General features: G+C 33.5%; 1 protein-coding gene across 1 annotated transcript; it reads right to left on the bottom strand.

Moving 5' to 3' along the window:
* Positions 1–896: 896 nt before the first annotated feature.
* Positions 897–3,266, bottom strand: WRKY55 (WRKY DNA-binding protein 55). Its single transcript, XM_079076243.1, has 3 exons — positions 2,724–3,266; positions 2,015–2,146; positions 897–1,614 (listed from the first exon to the last, which is right to left on the bottom strand). Exons 1-3 carry the CDS (start codon positions 3,251–3,253, stop codon positions 1,101–1,103), a joined length of 1,176 nt encoding a protein of 391 aa, XP_078932369.1. The 5' UTR covers positions 3,254–3,266; the 3' UTR covers positions 897–1,100.
* Positions 3,267–20,142: the final 16,876 nt, after the last annotated feature.

The following is a 20,142-nucleotide window of genomic DNA, read 5'->3' as shown; positions in this document are numbered from 1 at the left end:
TGGTGATTGGTGATGATGGTGGTGATTGGAGATGGTGATGATTGGTGGTGATGGGGCTGATGGTGGCAAGTGGTTGGTGGGGATGGGTGAGTGGTGGTGGAACCAATGGTAAAAGGGTATTTTCGTCTTTTAAAAATATTTAACCCCTCTATTAGGGCTATTAGAGGGAGGACCACCGGTATTACCAAAACCCTCTATAGGGACCAATGGTGTTACTTTTCCAACAGTATGACTAAAACTATTATTTCGTACAAATCACAAGGACCAAGAGTGTAATTTACTCCAATATTTTTATATGTAAATATTATTTTATCTTTTGATCTTATGTGGATCCTAGCCGCTTTCTTTCTCCTCCCATCACCGGCGCACAACCAATTTACCCTTTTACACTAAAAAAAATTAATAAAATAAAATAAAAAGAAATAAAAAAGTCTATTTAAATAAGCACTCTAAACACCCCTTAGTGGTTGGTGGCCTAATTAGCAAGAAAAATATGGCGACTCGAATATAGATTAAGTGTCCTTTCTATATGAGATTATAAGATCTCTAAATATGGCATTCTGATTCATTAGAGTATCCAAAATCCAAAATTCTTAAATAAAACAATAGATTTGGAGTTTAATAACTATTGAACTTGAAATCTTCAATAGAAAAAAAAAATATATTATAAATAGTTTTTCTAATGTCTTATTGAATTTTATAAAATTCAATGAGTTGTTGAAAATTTTTGATAAAGTTATATGGAAATCAAAAAGAGTTAAAGACGGATGAATAATATATATATATATATATATATATATATATATATATATATATATATATATATATTCCAAAAAAAAATCACAAAGTATATATATAGCCATGAATCTTTCTCGTTAAACCACCGAATTGTACAAAAAATTGCAATAAAAAGGATAAAAAATGGAATCGAAATTTATAAAACTAAATATGACAAACGGATGAAAGAGAAAACTTATATTGAAGCCACTAAAAAGTAAAAACCGCACTAAAGATGAGCCACTTTATTTGTTAGATGTAACCGAAGGAACGTTACAAAAATTGGATGATTTTCTTGTGCAATTTTTGGAAGATAAATCTGTCTAATTTGTCTTGTCTCCGCCGTCCTTTGTTTCTTCCATTTGAGGAAAAATGAGTTCCATACTATTATTGCTGCTACTCCCGGAGTTAAACATCGTATCAACCAAATCCAAATCTGTCATTCCAGTACCATACTCAACATATCTAGTCGTCGGAGATGATGGACCTGCAGCTTCGCCACCAATATCAGCTGATTGATTCCTATACGATTGCATGCCATGATGATGAGTAATACTGTAAAGATCTCCCACCGACTGTTTGATATCCATGGATAACCATTGAGGGGTCTGTGAAGAAGAAGGTGGCAAATCATGATGAGATGGTAGAGATTGGATGGGTATAGCCTCCGCTGCTGGTGGTGGTAGTGGCGGCATCGACGGAGCAGTGGAGGACATGATACATGTATGGTCACCTCGGTACGTCACTTCAAATGTATTGGGGTCGTTATCTAGTTTTTGAACTTGTTTTTTGGCTGGACAGTTGTATAACTTTTGATGGGTACATCTGTAATATCCCCTGAAATATCAAGGACCGAAATTGTAAATTTCATCCGAATGTTCCATCCATCCAGAATACCGAGTCTACGCCCATGAAAAATATTTGAAAGCTTGAATATTCAAAGAAGGACAGTAAACAAATGTCGTGGCAAGAAGACCATCTCATGTACAAAATCTTTGAATTCAAACCAATTAATAGACATGTCATTTTAAAATTAGTTGCAATCATGGAAACCATTGGACTTTCAAGATTGTACCAAAAATCTCAAGATTTGCAACAAGAAACTTTCAATAGGTGTAAAAAAAATTCGAGAGATGTTTTCTGAAATTATACAGTAAAAAGGGTTAATATATTCGTTTTCATGAAAAACTAGATATATATAAAATTTCAAATATCATGTTATACGTGACTTTTATACCTTGGAAACCTTGACCCGAGAATTTCCTTTTGACCATATTTTCTCCAAGTGTAGCCGTCCTCTGGTGGAACTTCTGTGTTCCCCATCCTGGGAGCTGGTATTCTGAATGTACGTCTATCTGCTTCATGTTTTCTGCATGCACACATAACAAAATCAGACCTACCATGTCCTTCAACATAAAACTGTCAAGTTTTTTCAATGTCATAAGATACACGTATCAATGAACTTCCAACAAAATTTAGTTTTCATCATTTTCTTACTCAGCTTTCCAATGAAATTTTTGAATCTTAAAGGGTTAATGATTCAATGATTTATGCAATGAAGTTATATATATGCTTACCAACTAAACAACAAAAATTATGTTTTAGTAACAGATTGCAACATGACAATATAAATTACGAAAAAAAAATACATTTCATTGAATATTTGGATAAAAACATGTAACTTTCTGTCGCATAAAATAGTAATTATTCCAATCTTAAAATCATGTATATGTGTATCTTACTCTTTGCAACCCCGTTTGTAAGTAATGTAGAGCTTGTTATTATGTTTGCATGCATTTACATATATACGATGAAAATATAATGTTATTCACGATCGTATATGTAGACCCCATTTTTTTGAATATTTTTAGAAAACATAGTATTTGTATTAGAGCTAGTTGAATAACATCCACATTGCATTTTATAAAAGTTTAATTTCCCTTTACCTTCTACGTGTTCGGGGCAATGAAGAATGACCTACATCCGTCCCCTGAGCCTCCACATTTCCGCCACCTAATTCTTGGTTAGCAATGGCCTCCAACCCATGGTGCTGACGTTGAACTAGTTGCTCCGGTAGCACCATATCTGTTGCATGCGAACTCCTCAGCCATTCCGGCACAGATCCACTACCACCACCAACCTCCATTGTTGGTGGTGGCTCATGGTGGCCATACTCCTGCACAACCAAACTCAACCGCTCCCTTGCATCACCAAAAACTCTACTAATCTCATCACATAAACTGATAAGAAGGTAGGGTTGGTTCGGTATGTTGGGCAGCGCTTCTTCAAGATCTTTAACCAACTTACGCCCATGAAAGATCAAAGAAACAATCTCTTCCATGGCTGATTTCTGGGTCCTCTTTTTCGAATTATGATGATCAAGACTATGAATATGATGTTGGTGCGATCTGTAGCTAAATGTTGGAGGGTTGTAAACAACAAAAATGGTGGTGAAAAGATTAGGATTTTGATGCATATATTAAGAAAAGAATTTCAAGATTTTAAGAAATGGGTAAAAGGGGTTAAGAAAAAAGTAGAAGAAAAGATTCAAAGTATTTGTAAGATCTTGGACACGTTGGATCGAAGAAGAAGGGGTTTGGTTGACTTGGTCATGGTCTCTAAAATTTGCAAGCTTTTTGAGTTGGGTCTACAAGACGACTTGGCATGGAGACTCCATCGATTGGTGGACGAATTTTCTAACCTTTGAAACACATGACTTGAAAAAATATGTTGTTCTTTCACAACTTAAAACATTTTTAATTAGAATGATCACTATTTGGGATGAAATTTATGTCTATCTGATTCCAAATTAATAGTTTCTTTCTAAAATAATGAATAAATTAAGAAAACGTGCGAAACTACTAGAATGTTGAGAAACTGAGCGGAATTAGACGGAATCCATTCGCTAAAATATATATATCATTGCAGTTTTTGCGACATTTTCTTTACCTAATTAGACTTGTAACAAAAATGAGACAGCTGTTACTACTTCGTTGCAATTTCTACGAACTTTAAGTTTAATTTACTTATGATATGAAGTTTTTGAACAAAAATCCCTCTGAACGAGGCTAGTATAGCGACGGATGGATTCGGTCGCTAATAGCCATCAGCAACATATTTGTGCCCACTGATGCCCCTGTTCCTTGTAGTGTGGATTTATATCATACGTTCTTATTGGTATTGAACTTATATTATATTTTCTTAAAATAATGATTTCGAATTGATGTGTGTACACGTTATATTGAAAATACATTGTTTTTAGGTGAAATTCTTCTCAAAACAATTATTGCATTTATTGATTAAGTTTAAAAATAATAAATACTAAAGTTGTCCATTGGTACTTATACTTTTATTAAAAAAATTATACCTTTTTTCTAAAAATTGTCATTACTATATGTATTTTAGCTATGGTTATGTTCATTTTAGCTTGTTTTTTAGATTTCGTTCTTCACATTTTTATACGTATAATAACTAGATAATATGAGAAACAATAATGAACTCGTCATTTTTTACTAATGCAATAGCTATTCTAACAAGCGATGTCTATATGATGCTTTACACTGTCAAATGTTAATTAATTTAACTTTTTATACAATAAAATCCAGAAATTATTTCGATATATTTATCAAAAATCAAAACTTTTATTGATATTTATTGGTGTTCTTATCTTAAAATCTTGATCTCCCTCCGAGGCACATATGAACACACACATGATTTTACTAAGATGAATGCATTTTTCATTAAAAAAGTCAATCCACTATTCCCTTAGAACTCTTTCAAATAATAAATAAATAAATAAAAATCTTTCACTATTCCCTTAGAGGGTGGAGAAGATGGTTTTCCTCCCATATCAGTATATCACCAATGTTTTAAAAACCAGTTTGAACCGGCCGGTTGGATCGGGAACCGGGAAAATGAACGGTTCAGTTATCTTCGGTTTTACGTAGATTTCAGAATTCGATTGAACCGGTCAGTTTTTAGAAAAATGCGATTGAACCGGTCAAAATAAACCGGTTAAACCAAATAAAAACACATGAAAAATAACCATTTTCATAATAAACTAGTGATTTTTTTCAAATCTATTTAGTTTTCTCTAAATAAAAACATATGGTAAATGTTATAAAGTTTTTTGATATGTTTGACTTCATCTAAAACTATATTTTGTTTCGGTATTATACTTTATTTTCTTTTTGATATATATGGATTGATGTAAAACACTAAAACTTATGGTTATATGTTATTTTAATGTTTTTGAATTGATCTACAATTTATTTTTATGTATATTTTTAATGTTTGAACTTGTAAATATCAAATTCATGATTTATATATGTATGTATAGGAAAATAGAAAAAAAATGATAAAATTTATAGAAACCAATTGACCCGGCGGTCGACGCGGTTGAACCGGAACCGACTATCATACCGGTTCAACTAAAAAACCGGTTTTTAAAACACTGCATATCACAGCATATCAACTTTTTTTCCCGAGTATCATCTCACACCCATCCGTTAACCATGTAACTCGTCTCCTTCCCATCCCACACTCATTTATGTTTTACTTCTTATTCACTCAACTCATTTACCATATTAGTTTTTCTCTCTCATATTTGTTCTATTTTTCTCACTGGAACCCTTAATCTTGTCGCCTAATCAACCTTGAATTGTATACGACTAGATACACGAAGCAACTATAGAAAACCCACACATAAATCAGATGTAATGAGTTTACCCCTAACTATTCGATAGTGCCTCTGTAGTGGAACTATAGGTTGGATTTTCGGACGAAATTCTTTCAACGGGGGGAGAATGTGACAACCATCAAACATTGGTCAACAGTCGTCAATCTCAAACGTAATGAACATCAATGAAACGACCTAATGTATAATGTTTGATCATTTTATAATGAAGATACAATATTATACATTTAAATATAAAAGAAAAATTAGTCGAATCGTCCGAAAACTAAAAAAAATAAGCACATAAAAAGTTGTATTATTTTATAAAAATAATAACATATTCCAAAATTTCACGTCGATGCGATTCCAGAAATATAAAGAACACAAAAATTTGACTTCGTATGATGAAGTTATGATTTTTCTAAAATCAACTGTGCGCCGAAATGTGTGTCGTAAAAAGGTAAAGGAAAATTGGTTGATTTTTAGCCAAAACAATATAAACGAGAATCGTAGTACTCCTTAATACAAAACCGGTGAGACGAAGAAAACTGAAAATGGTATTCGTACAAGTGATTTGTGATTTTTTAAAGATCATTTAGGGTACACCACTTGCAAAAATTGGGTTAAAAATAAAGTTTGAATTAGCCAAAACAATCTAAAGGAAAGTCGTAGTACTCGTCGATAGCTACGGGTGGAAACAGAGAACATCAAACACGGAGCTCGTATGCGAAAGTTATGACCTTCCAAAAGTCTGAGGCTTTACCGAGCTAGGGTGACGTGAAACTCTCAAAGCGCCACGTGGCACCTGGACATTCGAGATTCGCCAAGATTTTGGCGACGTCAGCTAGATCACAAGTTGATCTCGATAACTCTAGTAAGATGACATCTAGGTGTGCTAGGAGTAGGATTTTGGGGACAATCTTTGTAAGTGGGGGAGAGTTGTAACACTCCACTTTCACTTTACAGTAGAATTCAAAATAACCGTTTGTTTATAAAACTCAAAATATAAATATATTAGTTTTCGGCCAAAATAGTCATCATAGACATGTAATAGACGTCAATACGATTTTGTAGATATAAGGAACACCCAAATCTGATTTCGTATGAGGAAGTTATAACTTTCTAAGTTTCGCGTTCAGCCCTAAACAGCTAGGTGTGTCATAAAAAGTGATAGGTTTCTTTTTAGTGAAAGCAATGTAAACGAGGGTTGAAGATCTCGTAAAAATTAAATCATCGATATAGAGAACATCGAGAACAGAATTCGTATGAAGAAGTTATGAATTTCACAAGAATTCTAACAGTCTAAACTAGTCTAAATTTGAATATAAAATAGAGTGAGAATTAGCTATTGATACCTAAAGGAAAGTTGTAATACTCGGAAATACCTTCGTGTGGATATAAAGAATGTCGAAAATAGAGCTCTTATGTGAAATTTATGACTGTTCAAAGATTCATGAAAAATGCTTGATGGTGGTGACGTGGCGGCACCAGAGTACACCACGTAGCAAAGAGACGGCTGAACTCTTCAACCAACATGCTGACATGGCACCACAATAAGTCCACACGTGACACCATCAAATTGTGACATGCGGAATTGCTGGAGCAGCCACCGACCAGGCGACGTGGCCCAACAAGATTACAACACGTGGCGGCACAAGGAATGATCAATGTTGACCTTAGGCGCGGCGCACCCTAATTTGGCTGTGCAGTGTACCCCCTGAAATTCTATAAATATATGTCGAATTTGCTTCATTTCACTCGCCATTCAAATCCCTTTCTCTATAAACCATTTCCTCCCTTTGAGTCCAACTATTTCTAAGCTTCTAACCACTTTAGCGAGGCTCTGAGGTATCTAGGAGCCCGATGAAAAGGAGCTTTTGGGTCGAGATTCTGTCTGCGACTTCCAGTTTTCGCTAGAAATTCTAGTAAGTTAAGTTGCACTTACTACGCTTTAAGTGTAACTTATATTTATATTCATGGTCGTTATTATGAATCTACAAATGAGATTTATCAGTGATTCCAATCATAATATTGATTGATCTACTTACATGAATGATGTCTAGACTAGATTCGGTGAGTTGTTGAAAATGGATTTTCCAAATAGTATACTCTGTATACCAAATGGATCTTACCTCCAACATGATCTTACCTGGCTGTTCCTTATTTTATAGATCTTGATGTATTCATTGGGATTGTTGAGGAATCTTAGAAATAGTATAAATACAAATGAATATTGAAGCACAATAATATTCTTACATATGTTGTTTAAAATGGATAAGCTAAAGCATTAGCCTATGAGCTAGCTTCCCAATGATCTTCCAACTCAATCAGGTGAGTTATCTCACTATATTATCTATTACAATATATATAATAGCAGGTAGAGTAGAGCCAAAAGTATAGTCTCTATGTGCTTAAATGTTATTGTACCAGTAGAGCCAAGGGTATAGTCTCTATGTGTTTGAAGTAGAGTCAATGGTATAGTTTCAATGAGCTTATATGTTGTTATACTTGACTTATTCATTATGGTTAAGTGAGGGTTTGATGGCGGAACGACGACATGTAGGGACCCTATAGATTTGTGTGTTGACGACGAAATGACAGGTAGGTCGTAAGTCTAGATACACATATCATTAGTGGATCGGTGAAAGTTCGTGAGCCAATTAGTGGATCGTCGAAAGGTCGTGATCCATTGTTTGTATGCATGTATATATGGATTGTGGTATATGATATTTTTTGGAACTCGCTAAGCTTCGTGTTTACCCAGTTGATTACAAATGATTTCAAGTACTTCTTCGGATCGTGAGAAGGGAAAGGCTCGACTATAAACATGCATTATGTATTCCGTATAAATTAATTATACTATTATTTAAATGAAATATTGAATGAATAAAAAAGAAAAAAATATGGTAAAATCGGGACGTAACAAGTTGGTATCAGAGCCATGGTTTAAATGAAATATATGAATACTCGTGTGATTCCAGACTCAAACTAAGTATCTGAATATCTTAACAAATCTTTTAAAGAAAAAGAACTTTATTCAAAAGGAAAGAATGTGATGCGTACAGTCAGCCAGAGCTCAGAAAGGAAAATGATTCCCAAAATATCCATAATTGTTATGTCTGTTGATATATGAACTATTAAAAATGCATGCTAGTATATAAGTTAGGGATATTTTTCAGGAATTACATATTATAATTTGCATGATACTTATGATGCCTTATAGCCTAGAAATTTGCTTATTATGTGCAGCTTGAAACCTATGTTGATATTAATTAGTTATTTGATAAATATGTTAGGTTACATGCTCCCAAAATTAAATAGTTTTAGATTGATTGATTTGGCGCTATTACGCAGGTCTCGTTTGAGTCCAACCATTGTAGTGTCGGATCTTTCAGTCGACAACTGTTGTAGTGTCAGATCTTTCAGTCGACAGACTATTTTATTTCAGCGGCATGTAACTGTATTCATATAATAATTAGTTAATATTGGTAGAAATTCTTCCTCGGCTTATAACAGGGTGAACTGGAGGGAGTCCTAGAAGAAGAATCTAAGACGTATAGTATGTGCTTGACAGGGCATATATTCATGGGGTAGGGCATCGGTAGAGATGCAAACTCCTAGTAGAGTCAAGGAAAAATTATTGTATGTGCTCGTTGGTACACATACCTATATGTTTAGTGGTCATCGTGTGTAGTGTTGGAAGTAACTTAGAAACTACGAGGCAATTCTTGGCACAAGTATGAGTATGTGTGAAAGGTAGTAGAGGCCTATACTACCCGCAACACATGACTCGCACTTGGATCAAGAAAAGTCACAAAGTTAGTAAGCCACTGGTAGTTAGGTAGATGTATGGCTAACACTATAAATTAGTTTTGTATTGTTTTTGTCATTACCTGTGGTATGGTGATGTCTAGGAGAGTGACTTTAAGTGTTGCCCCAAGTGGCCATAAAGGATCGAGTCTGAATAGAGTAGAACTATATAAGTGGATTAGGTTCTAAGAACCGTGTTCGATATAGAACCAACCTTAGTCATATGATTTAAGAAGATGATGATCAAGGTGATCGACCAAAGGATTGTAGCCTTCGTTGGGGGTTAAGCAACCAATGGTTGGAGTTGCTACCTATTGTGATGTGGTTATAGGTTGACCTCCTAGGGTAAAGGGATGGAGGATCAAGGTGTTAGCACAAGAAGGATAAGAGAGATAAAGAGTATCTTTCGTATTAGTGTCTGTCTCGTAGAGGAAAAGGTTTGGTTCGTTATGTACCTTTTTGTAACAAAAGGTTATTTAGTTATGATCATTAAGTCTGTTACTGTAGTTGAGATAGATACTACGTTATGGGATGAGTTATCAAGGAACAAGTGTGTCAAAGAGTTGGGAATGAAGGTCTATCATAGGATGAAAGAACAGGTGCGGATTCAGGCACCACCATCGACGAATAGGTCAAGCTATTGATTCTCGCTCAGGAGACTATGTAAGTTGTGGATGTGGTGGTTAGATAGAAGGTACATGCAAGTTTCATTCGTGTGTTCCATCACTAATCCATAGCTATTTTGTAGCTATTTACCTACGGATTTACTTTTGTCGCTAGTCCGTAGCTAGTTACCTACAGAATACCTACGCAGTAACATCTGTAGCTATTTTGTAGCTATGTCGTAGGTAATTAGCTACTGAAATTTTCTGTAGATATTTTCTGTAGGAAAACCTCATGTTTTCTTGTAGTGTAACCTTAAAATAGAATAACTAAAATTGGATAACCCATATCCTAATTTTCGAAATTTAGATAGGGTTTTGGATTAAGATTAAATTTAAATTATTTAATTAATTGTTTAATAGTAAATAATTATTTATTCTATAAATAATTTAAATTAATTTAATTAATAGTTAATTAAAGGATAAAGATTAAATCTTAATTTGCCTAAAATTAATTAGATTAAAAAGTTTAATTTATTTAATTAAAAGTTAAAATCTTGTATTTTGAAATGTTTTAAAATACACCTTATATATATATATATATATATATATATATATATATATATATATATATATATTTTATTACTATGTGTATAAGAATAAGTCGGTCGAATCGCTAGTATACCTTATTCACGAAGCCATACTATAAGGGATATAAGGGAATGAGCTATAAAATGACCGTCATTAGGTGTCCAATCTCACCCACCGCTCCCTTGTATGGTGGAGGGTCGTTAGCAGAACGAGTTCGATAGGATATAACTTCATTAAAAGTATAAGGATACAAAAGTACTATAGGCTTCTTTAAAAATCTCACTCTAATTACTTTAGGAAAAATATGAAAAGTATGATGATCCATGATAACGCACACCATGCTTTATATGTCGTTAGTGGAGCGTGTGTGGTTAATCGGCACACTAATAGGGACAATAAAGAGATATGATGGGCATCTTGAAAATTATCATGTTGATGGAGCACGTGTGGTTATCCGACACATCAATGTGAGATGGTAAATGACATGGAGGTTGTCAAGTGGGTTTACATGGTTATTCACATCTCGTTTGTGACCCTCGGCATCCCAGTCACAAAAGTGAGAGCATAATATGAGATTAAACATGTCATTGATAAGATTCAATGAATCTCAAAAGATTTAGGATGTAACATCCCAATTTTTTAAGACCAAAAATTTCATTTTAAATAAGTAATTTATAAAATAGTTAACCAAAACATCGCCATTGTTACATCAATCCACCAAGCCATAATACAGTATCTCAAAATCAAATCACCAAAAGTAATGAAAATCAGAGTACAGTCCCAGAAGTCTCATAGTGCGGAATCCAGAGTGTGTGTGATGTGCTGTGTTACACCCCCAAACCAGACGGCGGAAACGTCCGGGGGTGGAGGACTTCATTTGTAGTATCACAACACATGTATAATAGTAATAAAAGTACAAACAACCACTGTATTAAAAAGTATAAATATTTACATCAGTTTCACTAATGTATACAGTAACTAAAAAGTTGTACAAAAGTAGAAGATAAGACATAAACAACTCCATCTTCTCAAAAGCTCGGAGTGTACCTGACTACTGGTTCCCTGAGAATACAAGTAATTTGAAAAGAGAGTATCAACATAAAGTTGAGTGAGTGCATAAGTATTTATGTTTTGTAAGAATGTCTTCTGTTTCTTGAATATGTAAACTGTTTCCAGAAAATCCTATATTTTCTGTTGTATATGAAAAGTAGTTGTATTTGTATAAAATCGTTCTATTTGTAAACCAATGTTTTGTATTTGTAATCTTTATGTAAACTTGTATCTGAGAGTATGTCCGATTTCATCAATTGTAATATAAACTGAAATGTAATACTGTAAATTGTATCTTGTAAACTGTATTTTGTAAACTGTATCTTGTAAACTAGTACTTTGAAAATGTACTTAAGTTTAGTTAATTATACATTAACGTGTTGTTAATATCTTAAATGAGTTTTTATAACCATACTGACTAGATGGCCTGCCCAACGCTATGAATGCGCTGAAAGTTAATGATAACAATTGTCACTCACAGGCGTGTATGCCTGACTGTAGCTAGCAGTCCGAGTGCGGGATTGTCAATCCCAATATAGATCTATAAACACATTGTTTCGATCTCCTTCTGGAGACTCTGGTCATAATATCAGGACTTTACTATATTGTTTAAACTGAATTAAACAAACTGTACTACTTGTCTCATAAAAGCATATAACGTTACATGTATAACAGTTATGAAAACCCAATCATTCTGAAGTAAATGATTGATAGTATGTTCTTGAATTAGTACTCTTAACATGTATTCGAATGAATGTATACGCTTGAATAGTTTTGAATTAAACCTTTGTTTTTGTAAAACCATGTATTCTAGTATACTTGAATCGTGAATTAATGTTCTGTGAATCATAATTTATACCTATTATAATTTATATGTACTTTCTGATTTGATAACGAGTATTCATGAATGGGATCCTTTGCTCAACATGTTACAAAGGGTAATTGAATCTAATTGAATAAACTTTTATACTTGTATACATATACAATTATATATAACTAAAATTTAAATGATACTTGGACAAACAACGGATACTTGTAATCCCACATCCAAACAAGGAAAAGGAACCAAAGTGGGTTGTCAGTCCTAAATATTTTAAATCTTATTTATATAAATATATATATATATATATATATATATATATATATATATATATATATATACTAGTATGGTTTTTAGGGAAAAATATAAGTTTATAAAACATTTAAAAGAAGTTTCATATTTTGAAATCCATTTTAGTGACTTGATGTCTTTTTGAAATAATCACTTAAAATCACTTGGTTTGATAAGATGTTTGTGTTGGATTAATGTCTAAGTCCATAACTATATTTGGTATGTACTTGACCCGACCCGGCATGGTCCATTTGGGTTGCACTTCACCGGCACAATTTATATGGATAGTCTTTTGAGAATAGTATATTTATGATTTATATTAATATATTATAAGTTCTAATATATTAATATGGAATCATATTATTTAATTAGTATTGATCAAGAATTAATTTAGAATTAATTAAGTGATCAAAAAGAACTAATTAAATATGGACTCTTATATATATGGAATGGGCCAAGTTCATTTAGGTTGGGCTAAGCTTTCATGGATGGTCCATGGAGCTTTTAACCCATGGATCCTATGTAAATGAAAGGTCATGGGTATTAGGGTTTACATGGATGTAACCCTAATCCTCCATAATATATAAAGGGGTCCTTGGCTCACAAAATTGGAACAAGTGTGCGAAAATAAGAGTGGGCCGATTTTAGTGTGCATACATATTCTCTCAAGTTCTTCCAAGGTGTTTTGGTGATTTGTGATTCCATTTGAGGCTTCCACACTATTGGGGCTAAGCTCTTAAAGCTTGAAGACATCAAGCTACATCAAAAGGTATGTCATCTAACTAGAACTTTGTAGTATAGGTGCTTCATAATATGGTAGTTAGGATGAAACCTTGGAATAGTTAATATTTGCATGTATAATAGAGAAAACATAGATCCAAGGTTTATAGGGTTGTATGTACACCATAGGAGTGTTAGAATGCTCAAAATCCAACAGTGGTATCAGAGCCATGGGTTGTTTTCTGTTATATTGATGCAAATGTTTTATTTTCAAGTTGAAAAAAAAGGAAAAAAAACATGACGTTTGTCAAATTTTAAGATAATTACTTGTTTTGTGAAAAACGAATTATTTGTAAAATTTGAATCATTTGTTATATGAGTTGAATTAGGTCAAATTTAGTAAAAGATAAAATGATATGATTATTTTATTAGTTTTAAAAGTTTGATCTAAATGTTTTAAGGAGTTACATATTTTGTCATAAAATTTTGGAGCTCAAAAGTTTTTTTTAAAGTTCTGATCTTAAGGGTTTTTGAAACTTCCATAAGTTATGGATATGAAAGTTTTTTTTAAAAAAAAAAATTTGATTCAAAGTTTTTATGGAGTTACAAAATTTGGTGTTAATGTTTTAAAGAATTCCATAACTTGTTCTTAAGTTATGGAACATGGAAAGTTTCATCATAAAACACCATTAATTCCATAAGTTATGGAATCCAAAGGTTTTCAAGAATTACAAAACTTGCCCTCAAGTTTTGGAATTTGAGAAAAGTTTTTTATGAAAAAAAGAATTGAATTCTAAAACTCTTGGGTTCATAACTTAAACAATTAATTAAATGGTTTTAATTTTGAGTTTAATAATTGGAATTATGATGTTTTGTTGAATAGTTCAAATTAACTCTTATGGACTTTATTAATAGTTAATTAAAGCGTTTAATTAAAAGAGTATTATTAATCCATAAATATATGGTTTGAGTTTATTAAAATTAAAAGTCTAGTTTAATTAATAGATTAAACCACCAAGTATTTTAAATGTCTAAAATACACCCTTATACTATTATAATATTAAAAGTTTAATATATTATATGTATAAGAGCAAGTCGTCTTACCATTAGTAGGCCTCATTCACGAAGTCGGTCTATAAGGGGGGTATAAGGTTACTGCCTATAAAATGGCAGTTTAATGGGTGTCCACTCTCACTCACCGCTTCCTTGACCGGTGGAGGATCGTTAGCCGAACAGGTAGGACAAGGACTATAATTCTCCCTTCATTATAAGTATAATGATAAATACTAAGTAACTAAACACTTATAAATTCCCAATCTTAGTTACTTAGGAAAATGTGAATAAGGTGCTAATCCATGAAATTACACTTTGCACTTTGTTTAAGCTGTTAGTGGAGCGTGTGTGGTTAACCGGCACACTAACCTGGACTTAACAAGGTAGGCAAAGGGTAACTTAATGTTTATCATAGTATCGTTGGAGCGTGTGTGGTTAACCGGCACATCGATTGATGGGTAAATATTAAGGGTACCAAGTATATTTGCATGGTTACTTCACACCTTGTTTTGTGATCCTCGGCATCCCAGTCACAAAACCTGAAGGGCACACTCGAGATTGAAACATGCCATTGAAAAGTTCAATAAATCTCAAAAGAATCTAGGAGTTTCAAAACCAATTAAAACCTAATAATACATTTCGTTTATCTTGGTGGAAATTGGTGAATCGTCATTCACCTACCTTCAAATATTTTATAGCTTAGATTACGGCATCCCTCTTCCAAGTTATAAAATAGTTTGTTGGGTCCTACCCTTAATATATCATATTGGGTGTTATATTAAGGACTTAAATCAACTTTACGTGAATTTCTCCCATTGGTGATGTCTGGTTTAGACAACAATGATCTTCCCAAACCAAGCTTTCCTAATGAATATGACTTCCCGAGTTTGGCTCATGGAAGTCATACTTCTCTTCCTCCACCTCCTCCAATTATTCTCCCTAACCCACAAGTTCAAAGGTCACTCAATCCCTATTGGCAAGCAAGGTCTATGTGTGATCGCATCTTGGAGATGAAGTCACATATTGACAAGCTGGGAGAGTTGGGTGTCAAAGTCTTAAGAAGGTTGGATGTTCAATCACTTTCTAAGTCACTTAGTGAGTTCCTTTGGGACTACTATGAAATAGACTATGACATGACCCTTAATGATCTTATCTATTTGCTTGGTCAGCAATGATTTGAGGACTAGTAAAGCAAATTGATTAGGAGATCAACTTCCCAATGGACATTGACAATGGTAACATTGGATATCTAGAAAAGCCTTCTCATCCCAAAGAAAGGGTTTGACCATAGTCAACTAGGTTGACCAAATGGTAAAGAGAAAGGCTAAGTCTGCGATAGTCCCATGTACCATTCCCAGTCAGTCCATATGTTTCTCTTGCCAAAGGAAGGGGCATTGATTGCGAAGGTGCCTATTTACCTGAAAGATCATAAGGTTGATCAAGTCAAGAAGTTTGACTCTGCTTTAGGTAAAGTTCACTATCTAACTCTGTTAAGTTTCTATTCTGAGATTCTTATTACATGATGTGACTTGGTCACATGTTGATGTTTTAAGAATCAAAGAAAAGTGAAGAAACTTAAAGTAAGTATATGCTGATTCTGATCGCGAAGATGGTTTTTGATCGCATGGTTCGGTGATCAGAATTTTGAGCTGTTGCTTAGGAGTTATGATATATTGCTTAGGAATAGATAACAACAAGTTTTTCATATGCATTTGCATTGTAAGGATAAGTTTTTCCGGAAGTTTTAAAATAAAAAAAACAGTGTTGATTTATTTATTTTAAGTATCCTTACAATGGCATTTGTGAAAAATTGTTGTTTACATGTTTCCATTGATAGCAATATTGGAAAATGGATTTGATTCTTTCATTTGTGGTAGTGTCTAAATTTACCAAATAAGGAAAGTTTCTCATCACCCAAGTTTCAATTGGACCGAAACTTGGAATCATGCAAGTTGTATAGTATGATGAATGAGAACTTTCAGCTTTCGAAAATTAAGACTAATTCGTTGTTCACATGTATATGTGAGTCAAGTAAATGACTAAAGGGATCGAGTACACATTCTTGTGCACTGGTCAAGTCCACCACAAAGATCGATAAGACTATTCGTCATGATTTACTAAAGTTTAGTAAATATGGTTATACTTACAGGCTTAAGTGTAATTCTGAAGCATTGGAAAAGTCTCGATGTATGGCAGAACGAATGAGAAGAATCAAATTAGGCAGAAAGATAAAAGTTTCTCAAATCTGAAAAGATGGGAGAGTACTTTAGTATCATGTTTTGTGATCATCTTAATGATTTAAGAACCACATCACAATTGGTCTTCTAAGGACATCTTAGTGCATTCTTATGACTAAGAAGAGGAGTCATGAATTGTTGAAATGGTTAAATCAAGAAGATGAGTCATACTTCGTTTCAAAACAAGTCTTAGAGTCATACTCCAAGACTATAAGTTGAGTGACATATCTTAAAGAAAGGTTTATAACACTTGTCAAATGTAAGAGTAAAAGTGTCCTACTCTTGTACATTTGAAGTTGGTAAGTTGTGATGTTTTGGATTAAACAAAGACCAACTAAGGCCAATTGTGTGAAGTGTTTGTCGTGATAAAGAATCCGCACTATCCCTTGAATATTTGACAAGAGAGTCTTATATGTCAAGAGGACAGTGGGAGTCTTAAAGGTCTTGAAAGTCTCAAGAACTAATCAAGAGTAAAACCTGAGGTTCTTCACTAGCACACGACTTGAGGTTTATAACCTATCCTGTTGACATACTTCTATTTCTGTGCCCATTCCAGTTAAAGTTGGTTTTTCATATGAGTTCTTAGAGTTCTCAATTGGTTGCATAACAACTTGGAAACAATGGCAGGCTCTTGTACTTCCAGGTGGCAAGAAATTAAGATTTAGTTCAGCCCATATGAGTTTGGATTTGTCACTAACCTTGTCTTGTGATTATGGTTTTGACAGATTCATATGGATAAGAACACATACACCATAAAATCTAAGGGTCATAAGGTTTCTCTCTGATTCATAAAAATGATGGTGAGGAAACACTTCCACCAAGTAGATTTGAAGCAGATGACAAAAGGTCTAAACAATTGAGACTATGATTACGGCATCCCTTTTCATAGTTCTGAAATTGTTTAGACACACATGCATGCTATCTAAGGAAAGGTGTATGATTTTGATAAAGTTTTATCAAAGCATCTCGTATCAAAAATCTGAACTTTGGTAAGAAAGTCAATAAAGTATTGATTTCTAGAAGTCCAGCTGATTTCTGAGTACATGTCAAAGCTAGTGGGAGCATAAGTGTTATGCTAATAATCATCATGTTAGTGGGAGCATGATAATTATTGTTAGTGTTGCAAGTTAGCAATGTTAATTATAGAAAACAAAAGTTTCAATTCGTGAGGCTGCAGGGATTGAAAAAGTTGTTTTGCTATAATTAAGGGAGAGGATATACTTCATTTCAGTTCTAAAGGCTTAGATTGAGACCTTAATCATCTTTAGTCAAGAATATATATATGAATTTCATGTTGGATTGGTTCAACTTAAGGAAATTCTATATATTGCGTTCTCAAAATTCGATTATGATTACGGCATCCCTCTTCATAGTCAAATTTTGAAAACATGGCAAATAAAAATATTGTAGCAAAAGACTGGTCTAGAATCATGTCTTTATGTGAGACATCATGAATCGTGTACCATTTGCTTTGGGTACAGGATCGATTGCATGTGTTATAATATTTGTCATTTCTAAATTTTTCCAAATGCCCAGAGGCATTAAGAAGGGAAAAGGTCTAGAATTGGATATGACTAAAATGATTAAGCAATTGTCGAGGACAATCTGAGGTTTACCAAAGATTGGTTGCTCAGGGACAGTTGGAAGTATAGTGCGAATTTTGTAAGGACCATATTGACATATTCTGAAAAGAGGCATCTCTTATTCAGAAGTGATAGTCAAAATGAGAATATGGAGTTGTCTTCATAGGTGGAAGTTATCTGTGTAAGATTAGAAAACTTAATGCAAGAAGCATGTCCAAAGCAATGTACTTTGAATATGAGACTTAGTTTCCATGGAGTTGATCTCCATTGGAATACCTTATAATGATTGTTGACAAGTCTTTGTGACTTTGTACATATTCATTACAGGAGGGTCAGTGCATATAACTTTAAAATCTAAACAGATTTCGATAAATGATAGGAATTTGAAATTCTCACATTTTTCGATAAGGATTTGGGAGTGTGAAATTAGAATCATTGAAATTATGTTCAATTGGTTTATTTCACAAAGTAAGGATCATAGACAAACATAGAGGGCATACTTGGTGTATGGCAAAGCTATTGTTTAAGAAATACATAGTGTACATGCTTGGAGCATGGGACAACTAGTGTTTTTAATTCAAGTATAAAGTTGATAAAACCGAAACAATGAATAATGAGTAATCAGTATGGTGATAAATAAAAGTGTTTATTTATATTCATAGGGTTTGATACCATATTTGATTCATTTATTCTTGTGTTTCACTTTGCATGTTTTGACTTCCAGAATAACTAAGTCGCTCTTCCTGGATGATTAAGTTATTCAAACCATCCACAGTCGGTCATATGTTGGAAGTAGATATGAATCAAGACTATCATGGGTTGGTTTGTAGAGGTCCAAGTTGGTGGACAAAGTGGTGCTACAACACTCATGAGTGCTCATAAGTTCTGAGTATTGGATTCAACCCACGCTCATTTGAATCACTTCATGGATTTTATCATGAGTGATCATGAGACGATAATATCTTATATTCTTAAAACCTAGAGATATGAGTTGTTACTATGAGTTGGTTATACATTGATTGCACGAAAACGCATTGGTAACTCGATGTTATAAAACGTGCCTTTGTGTATGATTCAACAAGTAGTAGAACAAGCCATATGAGTCGAATTTTATCCATTCCTTTTACCTTCGGGATAAAAGCGATATTTGTGGGCCCCTCAATGATTTAGCGATGACACATGTGAGTGCTTGGACAAGCCAGGACTGATTTGATTTGTTCAATCAGTCAGTCATCATAAATCGAAAATTGGGAAACAACAAATGGACAGAGAGAATGATTATAATCCATGTCTCAGTCCATATGATATCTAGAATGGAGGAATATATGATCCCTTATCTAATGGACAAGTCATTGACAAGGTCAGAGTTCGACAGCGGCTTTAAGAGCTACGATTGCCAGCTAGGTTTTGAAGTCATACTCAATAATAGTTTTAGACTTATCCAAGTGGGAGACTGTTGGATTAACGTCTAAGTCCATAACTATATTTGGTATGTACTTGACCCGACCCGGTATGGTCCATTTGGGTTGCACTTCACCGGCACAATTTATATGGATAGTCTTTTGAGAATAGTATATTTATGATTTATATTAATATATTATAAGTTCTAATATATTAATATGGAATCATATTATTTAATTAGTATTGATCAAGAATTAATTTAGAATTAATTAAGTGATCAAAAAGAACTAATTAAATATGGACTCTTATATATATGGAATGGGCCAAGTTCATTTAGGTTGGGCTAAGCTTTCATGGATGGTCCATGGAGCTTTTTGTTGGATTAATGTCTAAGTCCATAACTATAATTGGTAAGACTTGACCCGACCCGGCATGGTCCATTTGGGTTGCATGACATCATGCATTTGGATAGACTATAATGAGAGAAATAACACTTAAGGTTGGTTAATATATTATAAGTTCTAATATATTA

This window comes from Lactuca virosa, chromosome 2 (assembly GCF_052849685.1).
Source record: "Lactuca virosa cultivar CGN04683 chromosome 2, Lactuca_virosa_CGN04683_v6, whole genome shotgun sequence".
Taxonomy (NCBI): Eukaryota; Viridiplantae; Streptophyta; class Magnoliopsida; order Asterales; family Asteraceae; genus Lactuca; species Lactuca virosa.
This window is presented reverse-complemented; position numbering and strand designations above follow the sequence as displayed.